This window comes from Galeopterus variegatus, unplaced genomic scaffold (assembly GCF_000696425.1).
Source record: "Galeopterus variegatus unplaced genomic scaffold, G_variegatus-3.0.2 Scaffold2219, whole genome shotgun sequence".
Taxonomy (NCBI): Eukaryota; Metazoa; Chordata; class Mammalia; order Dermoptera; family Cynocephalidae; genus Galeopterus; species Galeopterus variegatus.
Genome location: NW_007728330.1, coordinates 264,967 through 286,995, shown reverse-complemented (window position 1 = coordinate 286,995; position 22,029 = coordinate 264,967). Strand labels below are relative to the sequence as shown.

Genomic DNA, 22,029 nt, shown 5'->3' with positions numbered 1-22,029 from the left:
AAAAAAAAAAAAAAAAAAAAAAAAAAAAAAAAAAAAAAAATCAAGTCTTCAAAGATTACAGAAGCCCCTTCTAATCAAACACCAACTTCTCATGTGCACAGGAATTGGAACACTTTTTCCTTGACAGATCCACCCCTCATATTATTGCTACTTTTTTTGAGATAGGAAGTGAAAATTGAATGATTTCTAACATAGTGGCTTGGTAAACATTTGTTGAAAATATTTAACGTTTGTTGGAATGCTTTTATTTGTCTTTTCAGATCCCGTTTATGTCCATTCCCTTACTTGAATAAGTGAGTAAACTGCCTTTCGGAAATTTTTTTATGCCAGTATAGGAATGGAGTTAAACATCCAAGTCTACAGATATGTCTAATAAATTAGGCAGCTGCTTTCTCGGCTTGTTTGCAATGTTTCAATGTCATTAATCCATAATGTTATGTTTATTTCTTTAAGATCCGTACAGGTTTACAGCACCAAATAATCTGGCCCTGTCAGCCCAGCTGTGTTCCTCTGGATGAAAAACTCCTGCCCCAGCTTCTAAAAGAAGCAGGCTATACTACCCATATGGTCGGAAAATGGCATCTGGGAATGTACCGGAAAGAATGCCTTCCAACCCGCCGAGGATTTGATACCTACTTTGGTAATGGAAATGCACATGTTTCTTTAACAACTCAGACTAACTGCAGCCATCTCATAAAACACACCCAAGTGTAATCAAATGAAGTAAGTGGAAACTTGAACAGAGTGAATCCATCAGCACCGCAGTGGGGCTGCTTTCTAATGTTGCCTCCATAAACAGGGCTCTGAGCTCAGCTCATGGTGGGCCTGAGCTCACAGCCAGGCAGTTACCTTTGCTAGGTACTAATTGCCACCATAGGGCCTTGGAAGAGTTTACTACCTCCACATCAAAGACCACTGTGCTCCCAGAGAATCTTATTACTTAAAGGGGATACAGATTAAATTTTTTTTAAAAACTCTAGGCAAAACCTAATACAAAAATATTTCCTTCACGAGGTTTATTATATTTTTTTCTCCCCATGAACTGTATTCAAAGGTTTTTTTTGTTTTGTTTTTTTCTGGGTAGGGTGGGGAAAAGACTCTTTTCCATTGGCATCCTTCTCCCATCTGTGAGATCTATTTTTGAAATCACTGGGTTGGGGAAGATAGATTTAAAACTATAAAATAAAATGGGGAGGTCAAAAAACAAACGGTAATGTAAAAATAATAAGAAATAGTAAGTATTTTATGAACTTGATAGCTGTATAAAAATAAATGGGAAACCTACAGTTTGTTTTAAAATGTGCCCTCTTTAAACCTGTTATAAACCATGCCTTAATTAATAATCTATTCATCTTTCCAGTAGTTGTATATCTTGTCATATTCTTTTTATATTGAACTATCTGTCTAGCTATTTAGCTACCTACCAACCTCCCATCTGTTTCTTCATTTATTTACAAACTGCCATAGCCAAAAAGGAACACATATTGAACATAAAATTTTAAATAGAATAAAAAATCAGGGTAAGTAGAAAAAGATGGAATAGTTTAATGGTACCAAATTACAAAAAAGCTGCATGGCTCTAGGTGGGTTTTACATTGAGCTCTGAGATTAGAGATTTCTTACATCCAAAGCAAAATTAAAAAATAAAGGAAAAGGCTATAAGAATTATGTTATTTACAGGATAAATGGAAACCAGATGTTCAGGAAGAGTAAAGCATTTTCTGGCTCTTAGGCCAGAGAGAAATTTCTCCTTTGGGAGAAGATAAGGTGGACAACATCCTTAAAAACATCGTTTTAGTAATAAAGTGGTGGTTTTCTTGTAGATGTTTCTTGAGGTGTTCTCTTTCATTCAAGCTAGGGCCAAAGCACCAAAGGACAACCCTAACTGTAAAAAATTCCAGCTTTTACACCAACTGTAAAAGTAATTATATGGGGTCAAAACAATGTAGTCCAGGCACACGCTCTGTAATGTCTGGTTGGATCCAGGGTTAAAATCAAGGTGCAAGGACATCAGACGGGAGACTGGTGCTCCATTTCCATTCAGGTCCTCTAGCAGCTGTTATAATCAACGGTGGCATTTTTTCCTAATGAACCTGGATATATCCTCAATATCCTCAAATAGCCATTAAAAATTAGACTTGGGTGTAAGACCACTTTTTCATCTTGGAAATTCTAGAGGAACAAACAGCCTATATACATCTTTGAAATTTTTCAATCAGGCCTTTGCTAAAAGACGGGTCAATATCTACACTCCAGCAAGAGGATGAACTATACATATTTTGAATTTTTTATTAAAAGCAAAGTTATATACTAAAAAACTTCGGTTAGACAAATGTTAGAAATGATGTCATTTTATGAGTGTTAAGAAGCATAACCTGGATGTAGATGAACAGACAAATACCCCACATTCATATAAAGGGAGATTTGCAGCCAAAAAGAGTATTATGACTGTGCAGCTGTCATCACTGTCATGACTCAGATGTTCTGCTAAAAAACAGATGATTGTGGGATGGTTGTACAGCTCTGTGGATGAATTAAAAACCAATGAATTATACACTTTAAATGGGTGATGTGTGGTATGTGAAATATATCTCAATAAAGGTATTAAATAAAGCAGTCAGAGATTTAGTTGTTCAAAAGTATTTTCTAATTTTTCCCAAAAAAGCATAGGCTGCCATCTTCTTTAGGCTCAGTGTCTAAGTTGAAATTTGTGAATCACTATTATGATGAAAAGCTCTATGTGACTGTCACATGATTGCTTTGGTCTCAGTATGCGAATAAATAGTTCTATTTCCAGAATTCTCCTATTTGTAATATCTGTTTAATATTTACAGTTTATACACCTTTTAATCAAGTATATCCTATGCATATATTCTCCCAGATAATAGAAAACAATTTACATTTACAGATAAAGAACTTGAAGTGATTTCCTCACGCTCTACCCTGTAGTTATTAAAAATCCGAAATAGAACTCTAGTGTCTTGACCACTCTAATCACCCATGTAAGGGCTGAAATTACTTTTATGGATACTTTTCTTTCTCTATTAATATTAATTAACAAACACTTTGGATTTCCGTTTTTGTTATATATGTAGGAGAAAAGATTACTATTTAAAAAGTTATCTTAAGACCACGGTATTCATTGTATTCAGGACCTTGAATTTATTGGGTCATGGAAAGAGAAGATTTAATTAAAAATGGATTGACATATTATATAAGCTGTGTAAGGCTCTTAATTGTCATTATAGGGAAAGTTCAGCACTGGGGAAAGGGCTAGGCCAATTTTATCATCCTCATTTTTTTTTTTTTTTCCCTTTTTTGTCTTTTTTACTGACTGGCAATGGGATCGCAACCCTCGGTGTTGCGCCCGCACCACGCTCAGCCAGTGAGCGGGAACCGGTCTCCACATGGGATCCGAACCCTCGGCGGGAGTGCCGCCGCGCTCCCAAGCGGCGCACTCTCCAGTGCGCCACCGGGCCAGCCCAATCATCCTCATTTTAATGTTAATAAGCAGTATATGTCAGAAGATAGCTAGGAGTCCAGCAAAGCTTATTTTTTTAATAGCTTTATCGAAATGTAATTCACATACCATAAAATTCATCCAATTACAGAGTACAATTCAGTGATTTTTAATACATTTACAGGGTTGTGCCTCTATTATCACTATCTAATTGTAGAACATTTTCATCACCCCCAAAGAGAAACCCATCCCCATTAGCAGTCACTCTCCATTTTCTCCTACCCCCCTCAGCCATAGGCAACCTACTTTCTGTTTCTATAGATTTGCCTATTCTGGACATTTAATGTAAGTGGAATCATATGCAGCACAGCTTATTTTAATATCTTAAGAAAATTTGGAACATTTGCAGAAATAACTATTAGTTGAGAAACCCATTTTCTTTTATGTTTAAATAAGCAGTTGCTGCCATTTAAATTTGGGGCAAAATTAAGTTACTGTAGGTAGAAAAATCTGATTTCAGTGCTATACTTTAGCTTAATCTTTTGGCTCTATTATGTCTAGAGATCCTCTATTTGGAAAGGTTTGTCTTTCACCAGTGGGTGTCAGCATCTGATTAAAGATGATTCCTCCTAGAGTCCCTTCTATAAATAACCTTGAAGCCAGTCTCCCAATGTCAATAATAACAAGCAACATTATTTGAATCCTGCGCTCATTTATGTGATCACCTCAGAGTAAAAACTTGTAATAAATCACATTAACCATATAATATTTTTGCCATTAGATAACTAAAGGATGAAGATGTTATTATATTTACTGAATTTAAACTCTGCTATTTTAAAACACATTTACTTGGGATCACCCACTTTGAGAGTCCCATGATGGAGCCTGTGTTCTAAAGACTTGAATTAAATGTATTTAAATTTTTTCACAGTAACATTTTAATGCCTTCTGCTACCAAATATAAAGATGTTAAGAAATGGTGCTCTGATTAGCCTTGTCATTTGATTAGCCTTGTCACGGGTAATCAATTGCATTAGGCAATTAAATGCTGAAACATTAGTTTGTTTAACAAGTTTTATGCTGTGCTGACTATTTTTGTCTTCCATTCTTGTTGCAGGATATCTCCTAGGTAGTGAAGATTACTATTCTCATGAGCGCTGTACATTAATTGAAGCTCTGAATGTCACACGATGTGCTCTTGATTTTCGAGATGGTGAAGAAGTTGCAAGAGGATATAAAAATATGTATTCAACAAACATATTTACTGAAAGGGCTACCGACCTCATAACTAACCATTCACCAGAGAAGGTTAGTCTTGCTTCTTTACCGATGTCAAAATTTTAAGATAACATCTCTTCAGATGAATGCAGAAAAAGGCCACTGTTGTTTAGGGAAAAATCTAATTCTAGAGGAGTTGTTTTAAAATTTTAGGGTACATCAGAATCAGTCTGGGAAGCTTGTTAAAAATGAAGATTCCTGGAGGCCACCTCTCAGGGTGTGATTTATTAGGTCTGGGAAAAATCCATACATCAGCGTTTTAAAGAAACTCTTAAAGGGTGATTCCTGTAAGAGTGGTCCCAGGATCACACTTTGAAGAATACTGTGTCTATAGTGTTTCAGTAGAGATATAGTTTTATTATTTTAGTGTATTATGTGCTGTAAGTAATTAGTAAAATGGCTCTTTTTTAAAGAAATAATTGGCTTATGTACAGGATGAGGCTTTATTATGGCAAACATTCTAAGTGATCCACGAATTTTGGGTTCAGGGCAAGCCTTCTAGCTGTGCGTTTTTCTCCTCAAGATTATTTTGGGTACTCTATATCTTTTGCATTCCCATGTTAATTTTAGAATGAGCTGCTCAATTTCTATTAAAAAAAAGCACCTGCTTGGATTTGGATTTCATTGAATCCATAGACGAGCTTGGGGAGAATGGATGTCTTAATAATATCGAATCTTCCAATCCACAAACATGGTGCACTGATGAATGTGTTTTTCACATTTACTCTACAGACACTTTCGTGTATGTCTTGTGCTAAAATCTTTTGACTTATGTATAGGTAAAAATGGAAGAGTCTGAATAGCCTTAAATTTTTTTGTTAACATAAAGTTAACCTCATGAATTCAAGTTCAAGCTAAATTCTGGATTTAGCTTATAAATGCTTTTGAAATAGGGTCAGATAGTCATGTTGTCAGATGCTGGGCTCAAAATATGGTTTCATGAAGTATTAGCATACCCACAAAATTACAGCAAATTACAGAATGTGCAGTGTTATCTGGTTCTTCTAATCTCCTGCATGTTGCCTCTTCGACAATGCCTGCAGGTCCTTGGTGCAGACCACAGTGTGGATTCGAGATCCCATGCATGTTCATATTTGGTACACAGTGGCTGCCACCCTCTTTGATGTGGTTGCTTCCTGGCTCTGCCTTTGCCTCCTCTAACTCGGTATTGGGAATCTTCCCTGGGGTCCATCATCAGCTCTGCCCCACTTTTGGCTTTTTTTCACTTATATGCTGACATCTTGGAGCAACCATGATGTCTTGCTGTGGAACATGAAGAAATGGGAACATTCTCACACATATGTAGAAATACACAAGTGTTAAATCTAGATAGATCTAAACCAATATTCAGATAGGTGGAAAGATGGCTGCTAGGTAATTGGCTTATGTTCTCTGTTTTCTTCTATTTACTTGGCATTTTATAAATACAGCATAACACCTAAAGAATAAGATAAGGTCTTAAGGGAACTGTGATCATCCTTTGAGGTAGACACCATTTTACCAATAAACAAACTGGCTTAGAGAAGTTAAGTAACTTATTCAAGGTCACAGAGCTATTGAGAGTCAGAATCAGAATTTAAAATCATACTCTCTGACTCTGGAGCTCATGCACTTAATCAGCCTCCCTAGTTTACAGCTAATATCCAAGACCAGAGATTCTGATTCCCAGTTCATGATTCAACTTAATGATTTCAGTTCTGAGCATGTGTTAGAATCATCTGGGGAACTTGAAAGACATACTGATGCCAAATATTGTGATTCATTGGTCTGAGGTGGGATCCAGTCATTGGTTTTTCATTAACCCCCCTTTCCCCACCTTCTACTAGTGATTCTGATGTACGGCTACCATTGACACCTTGTACAGTTAGGAGCATTCTATGAGGTGTCATTCAGGGCACTCCCCTCAAACACAGAGAGGCAAGCAAAGCCAACTACCTTCTACAGGTTTGCAGTCTAACAATACTGTAACCATCTGGCAACTGTAACCTGCCTACAGTAAAAATTTGTTCCCTCCCATTAAGGAACAGTGGAGTATTCTCTCATAGTGTCCCATAACATTAAGCAGATAAGAGGAAGCAGCTGGGGCGAAATAGCTCTTTGTGGGTGGGCTGTCTTAGCTGGGGTGGTGGGGAAAGCACAGGAACTGAGGACAGTGGGAGGCTCTGGTGCTGCTCGTGGGTAACACAGTATGGAAATCACCAGATGAGAGGATGGCCGTTTTCCTACAGTGTCTGAAACATTCTGAAGGAGTATCCGTCATTCCCAGTATTACTAAAGTTACAAGCATTGATGTAAATGAATGAAATAATCAATAATTGGAAAATAACTCCAGAATGTTTGTCTAAGACAGCTTATGCAGGCATTTACATGTTTAATTCTCAATAAAATGATGCATCTCACCAGTTTCAGGAGCAGCACTTTTCATAATTTTATCCCAATGTTTAATCTAATTCTGTGCTAATTTCTCAGCTACTTTATATAGACTGCAACATAGGCAAATCATTAAAGAAATACACGTGAAGTATCCATAAGCCAACTTGAAATTGTGCCTATGTTAAAGTGCACTTGAGGGGAAAAAGCACACAAATACCTTATTTTGTAACTGAAACACAGCTGTTGATGCTGGACTCACGGAGATACTGCTAACACCCATTTCACATGTGTTAAGAAGGAATGTCCTTTCTCTTTTCTACAGGATAATTCCCATTGTAGTAACACTACAAACTGAAAGTAACATGTTCATAAAATATCTTCCCGTTAAAAATAGCACCCCACAGTACATTGCAGAATAAAAACAAATGTTTTCTCACACTTCTAATCTATTAGATGCTTCTTAAAGAAAGTGTTAATTTCTAGTAGTAGACACTTTTCCTTGACAGAATTTGGGAAGAAATGTCTTAATTTGGAAGTCAAAGATAGAATAACAATGTCAAAATCTATATTATATACTTTTTTTTATGTATGCTTTAAATTAGGAAAATATACTAAAGAAATGAAGATAAGCTTTTCTTTCTCACTGAAATAAGGTTTCTTAGCATGGTGAGGATATTTAGAGTGTATATCTTAAGAGCTATAAGGCATAGTAAGAAGGGGAAAAGAACGCTTAGCATCTTAAACATGAATATGCCAATGGCTTTAGGTGAGAATATCTTATAATACTTAACTATTTATGATTTTATGTCTAGGATTCCATTTTACATCCCTAAGATACCTGAAAGGGTTACAGTTAGGTAGCAGTTATGACTGAGTTGATCAGAAGAGGGATCTGGACCCAAGAAAACGCATGGGGGAGATCAGGCTCTAGCTTAAACCCAGAGATAATGGAGATCGATGTCAGGCCCAGGGCCCCAGTGTTTGAATCAGAATGTCAGTAAGGTCAGAATGGGCCCCAGATCTTCAAAGGCCCAGGCATGGTAGGGTTGGAGCTCAAATTAGGAGACATTTAACAGTAATGAGCCCATCCCCAGAATGGTGGCTGCTTGCTTTAGGCTAACACTGAGCTGAGGCTCTGGCTGGCAGGTGTGGGGAAACTGGTGACAGTTGTCACAGGGAGGGTCCTAGGACAAATGGCTGCAGGTGGGGTCCTGATTGTGGTTAGAGGACCTTCGGGCCCTAGTTAATTGTTCTTTCCACTGGGCCACCACATAGTACTAAAAACACTTCTCTTTTTTAAATTCAATTTAAGAATAGTATAGAAATGCTTCACATTTAGCTCCATTGGGGAAAGAGTTCCTTCACGAGTAAAGTTCACCTTCTGTGTGCTGAAACGTTGTTTGCGATGTGGGATGGAGATATATAAACTGTGCAGCGTCAGTCCTCACCTCGTGCAGTAGGCTGTGCTGCATTGTTCTGCCTGCTCCTGTTACTCCGAGCCATCCTGATCTGCATAAGGCTGTTAGCCCACCCACCAGATAGCCCTGGACTGCTGCTGGTGAGAAGGGAAAAACAGATTACTGTTTGTTCAAGGAATACCTTTGTCTATACTTCTAAGTTATTAGGATCTAGTCAGCAGTAGAACGAGGCTTTTGCATGGCCCGTGACATCCATGTGATAGGCTGGTCCTTACCCCTCACAGGTTGTTTTCACTTCCTCTTCTCATTTATGTCCCTTATGTTGGGCTTGATAGAAGTCTGACCGTGGGACCAATGGGGACTGCTGCAGTTTTATATTTTTAACCCCTCAAGAGTGATGGTAATGTCTTTAGCCACTAAGGAATAATTATGGGAAAGATTTTCAGATTATTTTGTGCTATATTTAACAAAGTGAGTAGAATGATTTCCATATTGAATATTTGTAAAGATACTTTAATGATGGTCTGAAAATCATTCTTTTTACTCTGGCATGGTTACAAGAACTCTTCTCCACCACCCTCCCCAGCTATCACCTTTAGGAATGGCATTGAGTCCAGACCAGAGTTGCAAACTCCCATGTTTACAAGGGTCAGGATGCTAACCTAAATATGTGAAGCAGTTCAGGTGGGACAGTGGGGAGACTCTAGAAAATTGGACAGCACTTAGGGTTGGAGCCCCTCTTTCTCATATCCAGTCTTTTGTTACCAGATAGAATGTGAAACATGGGATGGTCAGAAATTATGATTTTTCAAGCAAAATTTTTAAAAACAATTTTTATGTATTATTTCCTGATTTTTAAACTTTTACGTGGGCTGCAAATTGTTCCAGGCTTCCGATTTTTAATCTTGTCCCCATCTAGACCTTGGCTGGTGACTGGAGTTGGCTAAGTCTAGTGCTAAAGACCCAGATGTCCGCTCCCACCCACCGCAGACCCACCTGCACTGTCAGGTCATTGATGCCACTGCACATCCTTCCTCTTCCCCAGACATCTCCGCTGGGTCCTTCCTTACCACCCAGGCAAGGCATCTGCTGGGATGCCCTTCACCACAGTCTGCAGGAACACAGAGGTTTCACTACGACTTGTGCAGCTGGAGGAGAAAGCGTGCGTGTCAATAGGGAGTGGAGGTGGAGCTAAAGTAGTGCAGAGGTTATAGACTTTGGGAGTGGGAATTTGGTATATTTCCCCACAAAAATTATGTATAAATGAAGCATAGGTTCTGTGTTATCATCATTTTCATTCTGTTACCTACCTCTTTAGTTCAATAGGTTTTAAAGTGATGACTTTGATATTTAATAGTTATTTTTTAATATTTTTATTTTGGGAAAAATGTATTTCTAAGTTCGAAAGATGTGAACGTCACATAAAATTCTGGGTGTCTGTTTGAGCTCCATCTATGAGTATTCCTTACTCTATCACAGGGATGTATAATAGTAACTTAAAACAACTTACCAATAGTGAAGAAGAAAATAGAGCCCCTCTCCCCAGTCTGACTTGTAACCTTTTCCACTCATTTATGAGATTTAAATGCCTCAAATACTTTAACAGAATTATATGTTTATTCTTGGGTCAAACCAGTTGTTCTCTCTCTGAGGGTTTTCAACTCGTTAAAGAATTCTGTAGGAGCACAATGAAGAGAACGCCTTCAGAAAGGCTCATTAAAAAGGAGAGGCTGACCTGGAATACCACTAATGTTAAATGCTGTAAATCAATGGAAGAGGTGAAATAGAATCCGTGTATCACACTTCTTACTTTCCAGGAATTTAATTGGTCTCCTGTTTGGTCCTACATCAAAGACTAATGAGGCATGGTGTTCACTTGTTTTCTCACAAAATATATCAGAAAACCCTAAACCTCTCTTAAAAGGTGGGGACTTATTTTCAGCTAAAGCAAAAAGCTAAAGCATTTATTGGTGTATATCCACATCGTTAATAGTGGGTTTTCAAATGGGAAATTGCTCTTCAATTAGTGTGGTCTTGGTCAAGTCATATAACCTTTCTCAGCCTCAGTTAACTCATCTGTAAAATGGATATAACAGGGTGGTTTCAAGTATTAAATGTGATATAATATGTAAATTATCATCATAGTATCTAATACATAGACAACATTTAATATATGGTTGTTATTGATATTATATCAGGGCTTTCTGGGCCATTCTAGAAATCTACCTTTTATTTCTTATTTTTTCTTTTGTGTCATTTGTTATATTTTTAAATATCTTTATTGAGATACAATTTACATACCATAAAACTCACCCATTTAAGGGATACAATTCAATAATAAATCCACAGTGTTGTGCAGCCATCACCACAATCTAAGTTTAAAGCATTTTCATCACCCCAAAAGAAACCTTGTTAGCAGTCACTCATCATTGCTTTCCCCTGCAATTCCCTGCAGCCCTAGGCAGCCACTAGTCTACTTTCGGTCTTTATAAATTTGTCTGTTCTGGACATTTCATATAAATGGAATCACAGTGTATATGGTCTTTTGTGATTGACTCCTTTCACTTGGCATAACGTTTTCAAGGTTCATTTGTGTTATAGCATATATCAATATTTCATTCCTTTTATTGCCATATAGTGCTGAACATATACCATATTTTATTTATCCATTCATCAATTGATGGACATTGGGGTTGTTCCACTTTCTGGCCATTATGAATAATGTTGCAATGAACATTAATACAGGGTTTTGTGTGGATATGTTTTCATTTCTTTAGGAATGAGTCATACAGTAACTCTATATTTAACAATTTCAGGAACTGCCAAATTATTTTTTCAAAGTGGCTGCATACACCATTTTAAATTCCTATTAGCAATAAGTGAGGGTTTCAATTTCTCCATATCCTCACCAACACTTGTTACTTTCCATTTTTAAAATTATAACCATTCTAGTGGGTATGAAGTAGTATCTCCCTGTGGTTTTGATTTGCATTTCCCTCATAACTAGTGATGTTGACCATCTTGTCATGTGCTTATCGTCATTTGTGTATCTTCTTTGGAGAATTGTCTATTCAAGTTCTTTGCCCATTTTGTATTTGGGTTAATTGTCTTTTACTATTGAGTTGTAAGAGTTCTTTATATATTATGGATATGAGTCCCTTATCACATATATAATTCACAGATATTTTAAAGTGCATTCTTTAGGTTGTCTTGATATTATTTTTATTAACTGATAAATCTGGACTATCTTACCTGTCTGTATTTAATACTTACATGCCCTCTTAACTGATTTGCATACCCTCTCTTTCCAGCCTCTATTTCTCTACCTTGCATTCCAGTCTGTCCACGAGCCCCTTCAGGTCCCCAAGAAATACCTGGAGCCATATGACTTTATCAAAGATAACAACAGGCATCACTATGCAGGAATGGTGTCCCTTATGGATGAAGCTGTAGGAAATGTCACTGAAGCCTTAAAAAGCCAGGGGCTCTGGAACAACACGGTGTTCATCTTCTCCACAGGTAAGACTGTCAATAAGAAAATCATCTCGGCAAAGCCTAGGACATGGTATTCAATAAGTGGAATGAAGACAAATTGGAGAAGTTAGCATTTTCTTATTAAAATAGATGCTAATTGCAATAATGGAGACATGATAATAACGCATAGAAAGATGTGTCTAAGGAAAAAGAATTATGGGCTTTTCCTCCTTTCCTTCAGATACCAAAATATTCTGGGAGTATGCCTGAAAACAAGCACTTGCTAACTGAGTAAATGTGAGTGGACCTCACTCTTACGCAGGGCTGCTGGGTTGCAAATCCCTGGAGTGGCTTGTTCTCAGCTCTCTCTACAGCCCAGGCGTCTTCTGTGACTACAACTCCCACTGACTAGAATGGCCTTTGAATCAGTGCAAAGAAACAGATTGTGACATTACAAAGGCAGATAAGAAATGGAGCCATTTAATCTTGGCTAGAGTTTCTAAGTATAGATTTTTTTTGTACTAAAATTGCTTTATGACAATAAAAGTCATACATGTTGATTATTGGAAAAACAGAAAAGAAGGGAGAAAGAAGATTCATAATCTCAGCACCCAGAGATAAATTTGAAAGTCATTTAAATTAGGCAATGCCATTCTGATTCCTAGTCTGTTATATATATGATTTTTCCTCTCTCCTTAAACACAGTTTTCTAAAATTTCACCATGATGTGCTTTGGGTGCAGATCTTTGTTTATCCATCCTGCTGAGTACAATCGGAAAGAGCACTTTTAATCTGAAAATGTAGATCCTTTTGTTGTGAGAAATTTTCCTGTATTATTTCTTTGGAATTATTTGGCCATCCATCCCACCTTTCTTCTATTCTCTCTTTATAGAACTCCTATTTTTTGGATATTAGTTCAATCTTCTAAAATTCTTAGTCTTTTTCTCTCATGTTTTCTTTATTTTTCTTATCATTATTTGTAAACTTTCTATTAGTTTATTTCAACCACCATGTTTTTTCATCACTAAGAATTCTTTCTTATTTTCTGATAATTCCTTTCTCCAAAGCCTGTGCTCTTAACCATTAATTTTATATGTACATGTATGTATATGTGTGTATGTATGCACATTTTTTTTGTTTGCTTGTGTTCCCAACATTGTCCTTCTTTTAAGCTTTTTTTTTTTCCAGTTTGTTCGTACCTTTGTTTTAGTCTGTCTTTCATGAGAGTGACTTTCTTAAATCTCTCATGATCCTTGGCTAAAACCTAAAAATTTGATTGGAAACTTCAAGTGTGAGGTTAGGGCTTGTCATCTGGTAAGTTTCTCTGCAAAGTAGTTGAATAGGGGTGAGGTGATATGTTGAAGAATTACTTGTAGTTTTTTGTTTTTGTTTTGTTTTGCTTTGGCAGCTGGCCAGTACAGGGATCAAATTCTCAACCTTGGTGTTATCAGCACCATGCTCCAACCAACTGAGCTAACTAACTGTCCAGCCATGTTTTTGTCTTTTAAGAGTTGTTTTGTTTGGCTTTGCTTTAAATCAGGTATATTTATTGAATCTAACATTTATTGAGCACTTATTATGTACAGGACACAGTTCTTAGTGCTTTACATGAATTAGTTCAATTAATGCTCACAGTAATTAATTCTCTAAGGGCTATTATCTCGAATCTTACAGATGTGAGAACTGAAGCACAAAGAAGCTAAGTTACCTGCCCAAGGTCATGCAGTCAGGCAGAGTCAGGTTTCAAGATTTCTGGCTTCACAGCCGTATCCTGTCTCTGAGATGAGGATCTCAATGTTCTTATTGGACTCTCCCATGGTGTGCTGACCTTTCCCTATGGTATGCTGCAATATTGATCTACTGAGAGCCTGGGCAGGGCTGGGGATAATGACTACTCTGAGTAGCCTTGTTCAGTTGCTTTAGTGCTGTCTAAATATTATAATTTTCTAAGCGTGTCTTGCTGTGAAAAATGTTGGATATAAGATAAAATTTGTTTCCCCCCCAAAACTTAACTTCAAAAAAGAGGGAGACATCTTATACTTAAATCCTTACAAGTTCTCTCATATTGTGGGAGTCCTTTTCAATTTACTTTATTTTGAACAGCCTGGTATAGCATTTTGATCAGTGTTGGTACTGAATACCTATAGAGGTCTCTAGAAAGAATCAATAAAAAAGGAGGCTAGAACATTTAACACTGATTTAGTAAATATTCTTGGGAAATGACCTCACAATTGAAAGAATTGGAGTCATAAGTTTATAAAACCATCCGTTGTTGTAGAAATCACAATTATACAATTTCAGGACAAATAATTTTCTGAAATGCAAGTATATACTCATCTGGGTTAATGTATCACACATGAGCTCAAAAGTGTTCAAACAGAAGTGAAGATGGTAGCTCTGGAAGACGTGTTAAATATCTCAAAGTGGCTCTTGTGACAACAGATATATTGGTGTCAAGAATGCATGGGAAGAGGTGGAATAAAATTTCATCATGACACAAGAGAATGGGAAAATATTTTAATATTAATATTTATTATATGATTTCAAATGTGTATGCATAACTATATTATAAAGTAGATGGTTGATTGTTTCATAAATATCTAAACATTTTATTTATTCAAGTTGGTAGAAATAGTACTTGGAGTGTCTCACTGAGAAAATGGGGATTACCTTATAATACGGTTGTCATATTGTGATACTGTGGTATATTAATAGATATATTAATCTTGGACTATCTTTGCTTTGTTGTGCTAAATCCAACTTGATTGTGTGTATGTATTTGTATTATACTGCTGAATTCAGTTTGCTAGGATTTTATTTAGGATTTTTGCATCAATTCGGAAGTGAAAGTTAGAAAGATTTTCCTCTGTCAGATTTTGTTTTCCTGGTTATACTCACTTTGAAAAATAATTTGCTTGGTTGTTCCATCTATTTTTGAGCTGCGGAACAGTTTATAGAATGTTCAAAAGATCGCTCTGGTTAAGCTGGAGCCTTGACTGGAGGCATTTAAAAAAATTATCCCCATAGATTAAATTTTTTTTGCTGAATTATATCTAGGTGTGGGTCATTAAAATATTTTAAAATTATTTTGATGAAATATAGTGACCCTTTTGATCTGCATGCTGAGATTATTCCACATTCCAGAAAGTTTTTTCTTGTTCATATTTTAGCTTATTGCTTTTGTTCTGCTTGATTTATTTCTCAAAAATATCTTTAATTAATACGTTGAATCACTGATTCAGCTTTTTTCTCATACGTTTCAGTTTTTTGTTTTGTTTTTACAATTTTGTGTAAGATGGATATTCAATATTCACCTAGGTAGGAGGTAAATAAAAGGTTTGCAATGGAATATTTCTGGTTTTGTAGTTGCTACAAACAAGACAAGGATGCCCATTCTCACCACTCCTATTCAACATAGTTTTAGAAATACTAGCCAGAGCAATCAGGCAAGAAAAAGAAATAAAGGGCATCCAGACTGGGAAAGATGAAGTCAAACTGTCCCTGTTTCAAGATGACATGATCCTATATATAGAAAAACCTACAGACTCTACCAAAAAACTCTTAGAGTTGATAAATGATTTCAGTAAAGTTGCAGGATACAAAATCAACATGCAAAAATCAGTAGCATTTTAATACTCCAACAATGAACTAGAAGAAAAAGAAATCAAGAAAGCAAGACTATTTACAGTAGTCACCAAAAAAACCCCCAAAAAAACCACACCTAGAAATCAGTTTAACCAAGGAGGTGAAAGATCTCTACAACGAGAACTACAAATCACTGCTGAAAGAAATTAAAGAGGACACAAAAAGATGGAAAGACATTCCATGCTCTTGGATTGGAAGAACTAACATTGTGAAAATGTCTGTACTACCTAAAGCAATCTATAGATTCAGTTCAATCCCCATCAAAATGCCAATGACATTCATCACAGAAATGGAAAACACAATCCTAACATTCATATGGAATAACAAAAGACCCCCAATAGCTAGAGCAATCCTGAGCAAAAAAAAAAAAAAAAAAAAAAGCCAGAGGAATAACACTACCTGGCTTTAAATTATACTGCAAAGCTATAGTAACCAAAGCAGCATGGTACTGGCATAAAAACAGACACTCAGACCAATGGAACAGGATACAGAACCCAGAATCAACCTACATATTACCATCAAGTGATCTTTGACAGAGGCACCAAGAACACATATTGGGAAAAGACTGCCTCTTCAATAAATGGTGCTGGGAGAACTGGACATCCAAGTATAGAAGAATGAAACTAGACCTGTACCTCTTAGCATATACCAAAATCAACTCAAAATGGATTGAAGACTTAAGTATAAGACCTGAAAATATAAAGCTCCTAAATGAAAACATAGAAGAAACATTCAGGAAGTAGGACTGGACAAAGACTTTATGAATAAGACCCCCAAAGCACAGGCAACAAAAGGAAAAATAAACAAATGGGATTATATGAAACTAAAAGCTTCTGCACAGCAAAATAATTAACAGAGCAAAAAGACAATCTACAGAATGGGAGAAAATATTTGCAAACTATGCATCTGACAAGGGATTTATATCCCAAATATACAAGGAACTCAAACAATTGGACAGTGAAACAATGAACAACCTGATTAAAAAATGGGCAAAGGAGCTAAATAGGCACTTCTCAAAGGAAGATATATGAATGGCCAACAAATACATGAAAAAATGCTCAACATCACTAAGCATCAGGGAAATGCAAATCAAAACCACACTGAGATATCATGTCACCCCAGTTAGACTGGCTATTATTAAAAAGACAGAATAACAAATGTTGGCAAGGATGCAGAGAAAAGGGAACCCTCCTACACTGTTGGTGGGACTGTAAAATAGTGCAGCCATTATGGAAAACAGTATGGAAGTTTCTCAATCAACTACAGATAGAACTGCCATGCAATCCAGCAATCTCACTGCTGGGTATATACCTGAAGGAATGGAAATCATCATGTTGAAGGAATACCTGCACTCCCATGTTTATTGCCACTCTGTTTACAATAGCCAGGAATGGAAACCAATCTAAATGTCCATTGACAGATGACTGGATAAGGAAAATGTGGTGTGTATATATATATATATATATGTATACACACACACACACACACACACACACACAATGAGTACTATTCAGCCATAAAAAGAATGAAATTCTGCCATTCACAGCAACAATAATTAGAGAAACTTATTTCTCTAATTCTTATTCTTATTTTCTCTAGAGAACTTAGAGAAAATTATTAAATGAAATAAACCAGGCACAGAAAGAGAAATACTGCATGTCCTCACTCATAAGTGGGAGCTAAAAAAATAAATAATTAAAAAGGAAAGACACAATAATCACAATAATTCATTGAATTTTGAAAAGGAGAGAATAGAACTGAGGCCACCGGAGGTGGAAAAGGGAGAGGGGGAAGGGAGTTAGCAAGAAATTGGTAAGGGGCCACAAAAAATTATTACATTTTGTAATGTTGTCTATACTAATTATTCTGATATGAGCATCACATATTGTACGCAGGTGTTGATATTCAACACTGTACCCCACAGATATGTACAATTATGTTTTAATAAAAAGAAATATATATATAACCACAAGAAGCAAATCAACCATAAAACTCCTTGAACCTTTTCAGTTTTTTTTTTTTTTTTTCATGACCTGCAACGGATCGCAACCCTCAGTGTTGCCCCCGTACTGGACCGGGACCGGCAACGGGATCGCAACCCTCGGTGTTGCGCCCGCACCTCGCTCAGCCAGTGAGCGGCCGGTCTGTATGTGGGATCCGAACCCTCGGCGGGAGCGCCACCGCACTCCCAAGTGGCGCACTGTAGCACTGCGCCACTGGGCCGGCCCTGAACCTTTTCAGTTTTTTGTCCTTTTTCTCAGCCTCTGGAGTTCCTTCGCATTACCAGTTAGACATTTTTGTAATTTTAATTCCACTATTTAATATCTCCAATGTAGATTATTATTGATTGTATTTTTAGTTTCTTTGTAGTCTTTTCTTTGTATCAATCAGTTCTCTTTTTTTCTAAGCTTGTTAGTAATGATAATGACCACTACTTATTAAATGTTGACTGCATACTTGGGCCCTGTTCTGGTGGTGTTCTTATACTTTCTCATTATTGCTCATGTTGTAAGCATTAAAGCTCAAAGTAACGTCGTGAGATTGATTTCTAGATCTCCATTTTACCAATGAAGAAACCAAAACTTCTTTAACCACTTAAAGAAGTTAAATGATTTTCCTAAGGCTGCATATCTAACAAATGGAAAAGCTAGAATTCAAACCCAGATGGACCTGAGGTCAGTACATAATTACCCTAATCAGTTATCCTTTTGCATCTCATCTTCTTTTCCTTTTATCTCATCCCATTATCCTTTATCTTTACTTTTAGCTTTGTACATTTCTTTTCATAGAAATCCTATTCCTGAATCTTTCTTAATAGAAGTTTTCTAAAATCTTCATTTTTATACTAATTCATCGCCAGCTATATACTCTTCCTCTGAGTATAAGTGGTGAAGGATCTGTTCACACAGAGTGTGTGGCCATTTCTTGGCCTCTGTTCACTTTTCTGTAATTAATTCCTTCTCAAATCTGTATTTTTTATTTTATTTTTTGGCAGCTGGCCGGTATGGGGATTCAAACCTGTGACCTTGGTGTTATAAGGCAGCACTCTAACCAACTGAGCTAACTGACCAGCCAATACTTCTCAGATCTGTAGCTTGAGATCAGGTTGGTGCCCTCAACTCACCAAGTACCCAGTGGCTTTTAGCCAGTAAGTGTTCTATATTCAGCCTGATTGACTTAGTTACGTCTTCTTCTCTTTTGGCTACCTGGTTCTTTGGCAGGCTAGAAGAACCCCAGCATGCAGTTACTAGACTCTTCCCACTTCTATACCTTCAGGGCTTTACTTTTGGGAACATGCCCCAGGATACAGAGGGTCCCACTGCCAGACCTCTCTCTTCGCCTGCCCATTGTCTTCTGGGAGTTGTGGTCTCTAACGGAATATAGAAAGTTGAGGAGGTAACAGTTCTCTGGTCATGTCAAAAATTAGCATGGTCTGACTCTCAGGGTGTATTCCTGCCTCTTTTCAGATAGACGGAGTGGCTCTATGGTGTGAGACAAATAGAATAGGCCCACCCTTGTTTCCTCAGCCCAACTTCTTTGGCCTTATATTACATGGAAATTTCTCTTAAGATTCTGGCACTATAGGCTATCTGTCCATCTTGGTTTCTCATGTCATGATGGCTTTTCATCTTGTTCTGAGTTTGTTATTTTATTAAGATATTGGTTAAGAGAAGCAGCACTGGTGGCTATGAGGCAGACACTGTTGTGACCTGGACTCCTGTCACCACGGCCCACCTTTATATGGAATCTGCACAGAAATCTGACCCTGAGTAAAATGAGTTAAAACTAAAGCCAGCTCTTGAGCAACTAGGTCATGAATTAAAACTCAAAAACCTGATTCTGAAATGTTGAAGAGAAAACAGTGATTGATCATACATCTTAATGCAGTCATTATATATTTATATTAAGGCGTATCAGAATAAAAAGTTTTACTTACATTTAGATGAGAGTTAGACTATATGGAGAAACCTAATTTGCATTTCTTTCTCCAGACTCTTTTTCTGTGTTTATTGACAATTTTATTGCCTGAAGATAATGATGTGATTGAAACTCAAGGAAACAGGACTTGGACTGACTAGTCATAGAGCTGTGATTCATTTTTCTAGTTTTTTCACTTTACTTCACTTAGCACTGTTCTTGTCTATAAGCATAAGAATACTGGGTGCATCCAGACAAATAAATATTCTGTATTCATTAATACAGAAAACCCTGAAATAAACTAGCTTCTTGGTATCAAGATTACATTTAGTGACAGAGAAAGGCAAAGGCCTCTCTTATTTTTTAGGTTTTGAAGTTTGGGAAAGCTGACTTTAAAAAAATTCTTTTTATAATCTGAGAGAAATCCAGGAGGCTTCTCATTCCTTGTCATCTCTACCCATCTAAGCTGTTAGGGTGGTTATTGTCAGTGTGCCATCTGGGGACCCCCAGCAACAGTGGGGTATTTGTTAAAAATGCAGTTTCTGAGATGATAGTTGTGCAACATTGTCAGTGTCCTAAATGTCATGGAATTGAACTCTTTAAAATGGTTAATTTTGGACACCGCAGAGCAGCGGGGCTCTCAGCTGGGAAAAAGAAAAGGGTTTATAAAAAGCGAAACGTGGGTATTCCAAGATGGCGACTGGTCTGGAGAGGGAGCGCCAGAAGACAGCGTGAGCCTGAGAAGTGTGCGCTGAGCTGCCAGAGTGCTATTTGCATTTCCAAGAGCAACAAAAAATGAATAAGTCTTTGAACAACTAATCTACAACTATAAAAAAGCAACTACAGACTCGAACTTTAGGGCCAACACAAAAGAAGATTCCTGAGAGCGCCCGAGCTGCGCCGCAGGACCGAGCGAGCAGCCCCAGGCGGCAGAGACCAGAGACCAAACACGGGGTCCACGCCAACGTGGAAACAGAGAGAGTGCCGCCCAGAATGTCCAGCTCTGTGAGTGACCCACAGCCCAGCCCTGCTTGCGAGGCAGACGCCCGTCCGGCTTCCGCCTGCCACACCAGGCCAGCCACCGGCCCCAGGGCTGCCTCCATTTTCTCGGGTGGGGGCGGAGCTGACCAGTTCATCCAGGTCTGCCTCCCCCACCTGGCTTGGCTCCTCACTGAGCCTTGCCACTTGCTTGACCCGGCGCGGGCCTTCCAGGGCCTGCGGGCCGGCCTCCCATCCCACTCCCTCCACAGTTCTATGGTGGGGCTGGTGGTGTGGGGAGCCCCTGGCCAGCATTGGGAGACAGGGAAAAGTGGGCCGGGCCAATTGTTACTCCACCGCACCCTAACCCTCCTGTTGCTGGGAGGCAGATACCACCTCTGCGGCCACCAGTTCGGAAAAACGCCTAGCCGATTTCTGGTTAGGAAAAGTGTGGTCGGAACGCTCCCGAGCTCACTTGAGCCTGCTGGAGAGCTGAATACGGGCGGGCGCTGGAGTCAATCTGCACTGGGGGGATTCAAAGAGGAACTGTGTGCTGCGGGCTCCTCCCCGGAGGAGCTCACACTGAGAAAGCCCCACTCAGTGCTACAAAGCCACCCAGAGTGACTGGTAGACTGCGTCTAGGAGAAACCTGAAAGTATTCCTGGGCGGGGCGGAGCCGAGCAGGGGCTTGAAGACATGGCTGATAGACAGGGTTGCAGTAGACATGCCCCAGCGTAGAGAGGGGAGGTGTCCAGTTATGGAGGCAGGAAAAAATACACCTTGCGGGCCTCCTCGGTAAGATCCAACAGCCCCTGGGCCGGACCGGTGGCACACTGCTACAGTGCGCCGCTTGGGAGCATAGTGGCGCAACACCGAGGGTTGCGATCCCGTTGCCAGTCCCAGTCCGGTAGGGGTGTGACACTGAGGGTTGCGATCCGTTGCCAGTCACAAGAAAAGACAAAAAGGAAAAAAAAAATCCAACAGCCCCACCTAGTGCGCAGACTCGGCAGAAAACACACAACCTGTGGGGCTGCCACTGCGTGATCTAGCAGCAAGGGCCAGAGCACACGGAACAGAGAGAAGTTCTACACGGGAAGTGGAAGCTCAAAAGAGGCCACACACCCTGCGGTACCGTCCAGTGATCCAGCAGCCCAGCAGACTCCAAGCTGACCAGAGAGGAGCCTCCCCGGAGAGGCCCAAGGCTCGAGGCAACCACACACACAAGACACTAGAGGCCAACTGAGCCAATAGGGTCAAACCTGGGCACTGTGAAACCCCCTGCCAAAATGAAAAACTAAAAAAAAAGATACCAGAAATACAAAAAACCTAGAAAGTATACCACCAAAAGTTAATAAATCTCAAACTCCAGATCCTATAGAACAAGAAGCCCTTGAAAGGAATGACAAGGAATTTCGAGTGAGAACTCTACAGAAACTGAATGAGATACAAGAAAACTCAGCTAGACAGCATGATGAAATGAGGAAA

At 38.4% G+C, this 22,029-nt stretch overlaps 1 protein-coding gene across 1 annotated transcript in view; it reads left to right on the top strand.

Annotated features, from left to right (window-relative positions):
* ARSB (arylsulfatase B) overlaps positions 1–22,029 on the top strand; it is a gene marked incomplete at its 5' end in the record, with an annotated part of 211,183 nt that overhangs the window by 16,928 nt on the left and 172,226 nt on the right. Inside the window, 3 exons of the mRNA XM_008580953.1 lie at positions 454–640; positions 4,578–4,768; positions 11,841–12,048. Coding sequence (XP_008579175.1) covers positions 454–640; positions 4,578–4,768; positions 11,841–12,048 — 586 coding nt within the window. The remainder of the gene's footprint in view (positions 1–453; positions 641–4,577; positions 4,769–11,840; positions 12,049–22,029) is intronic.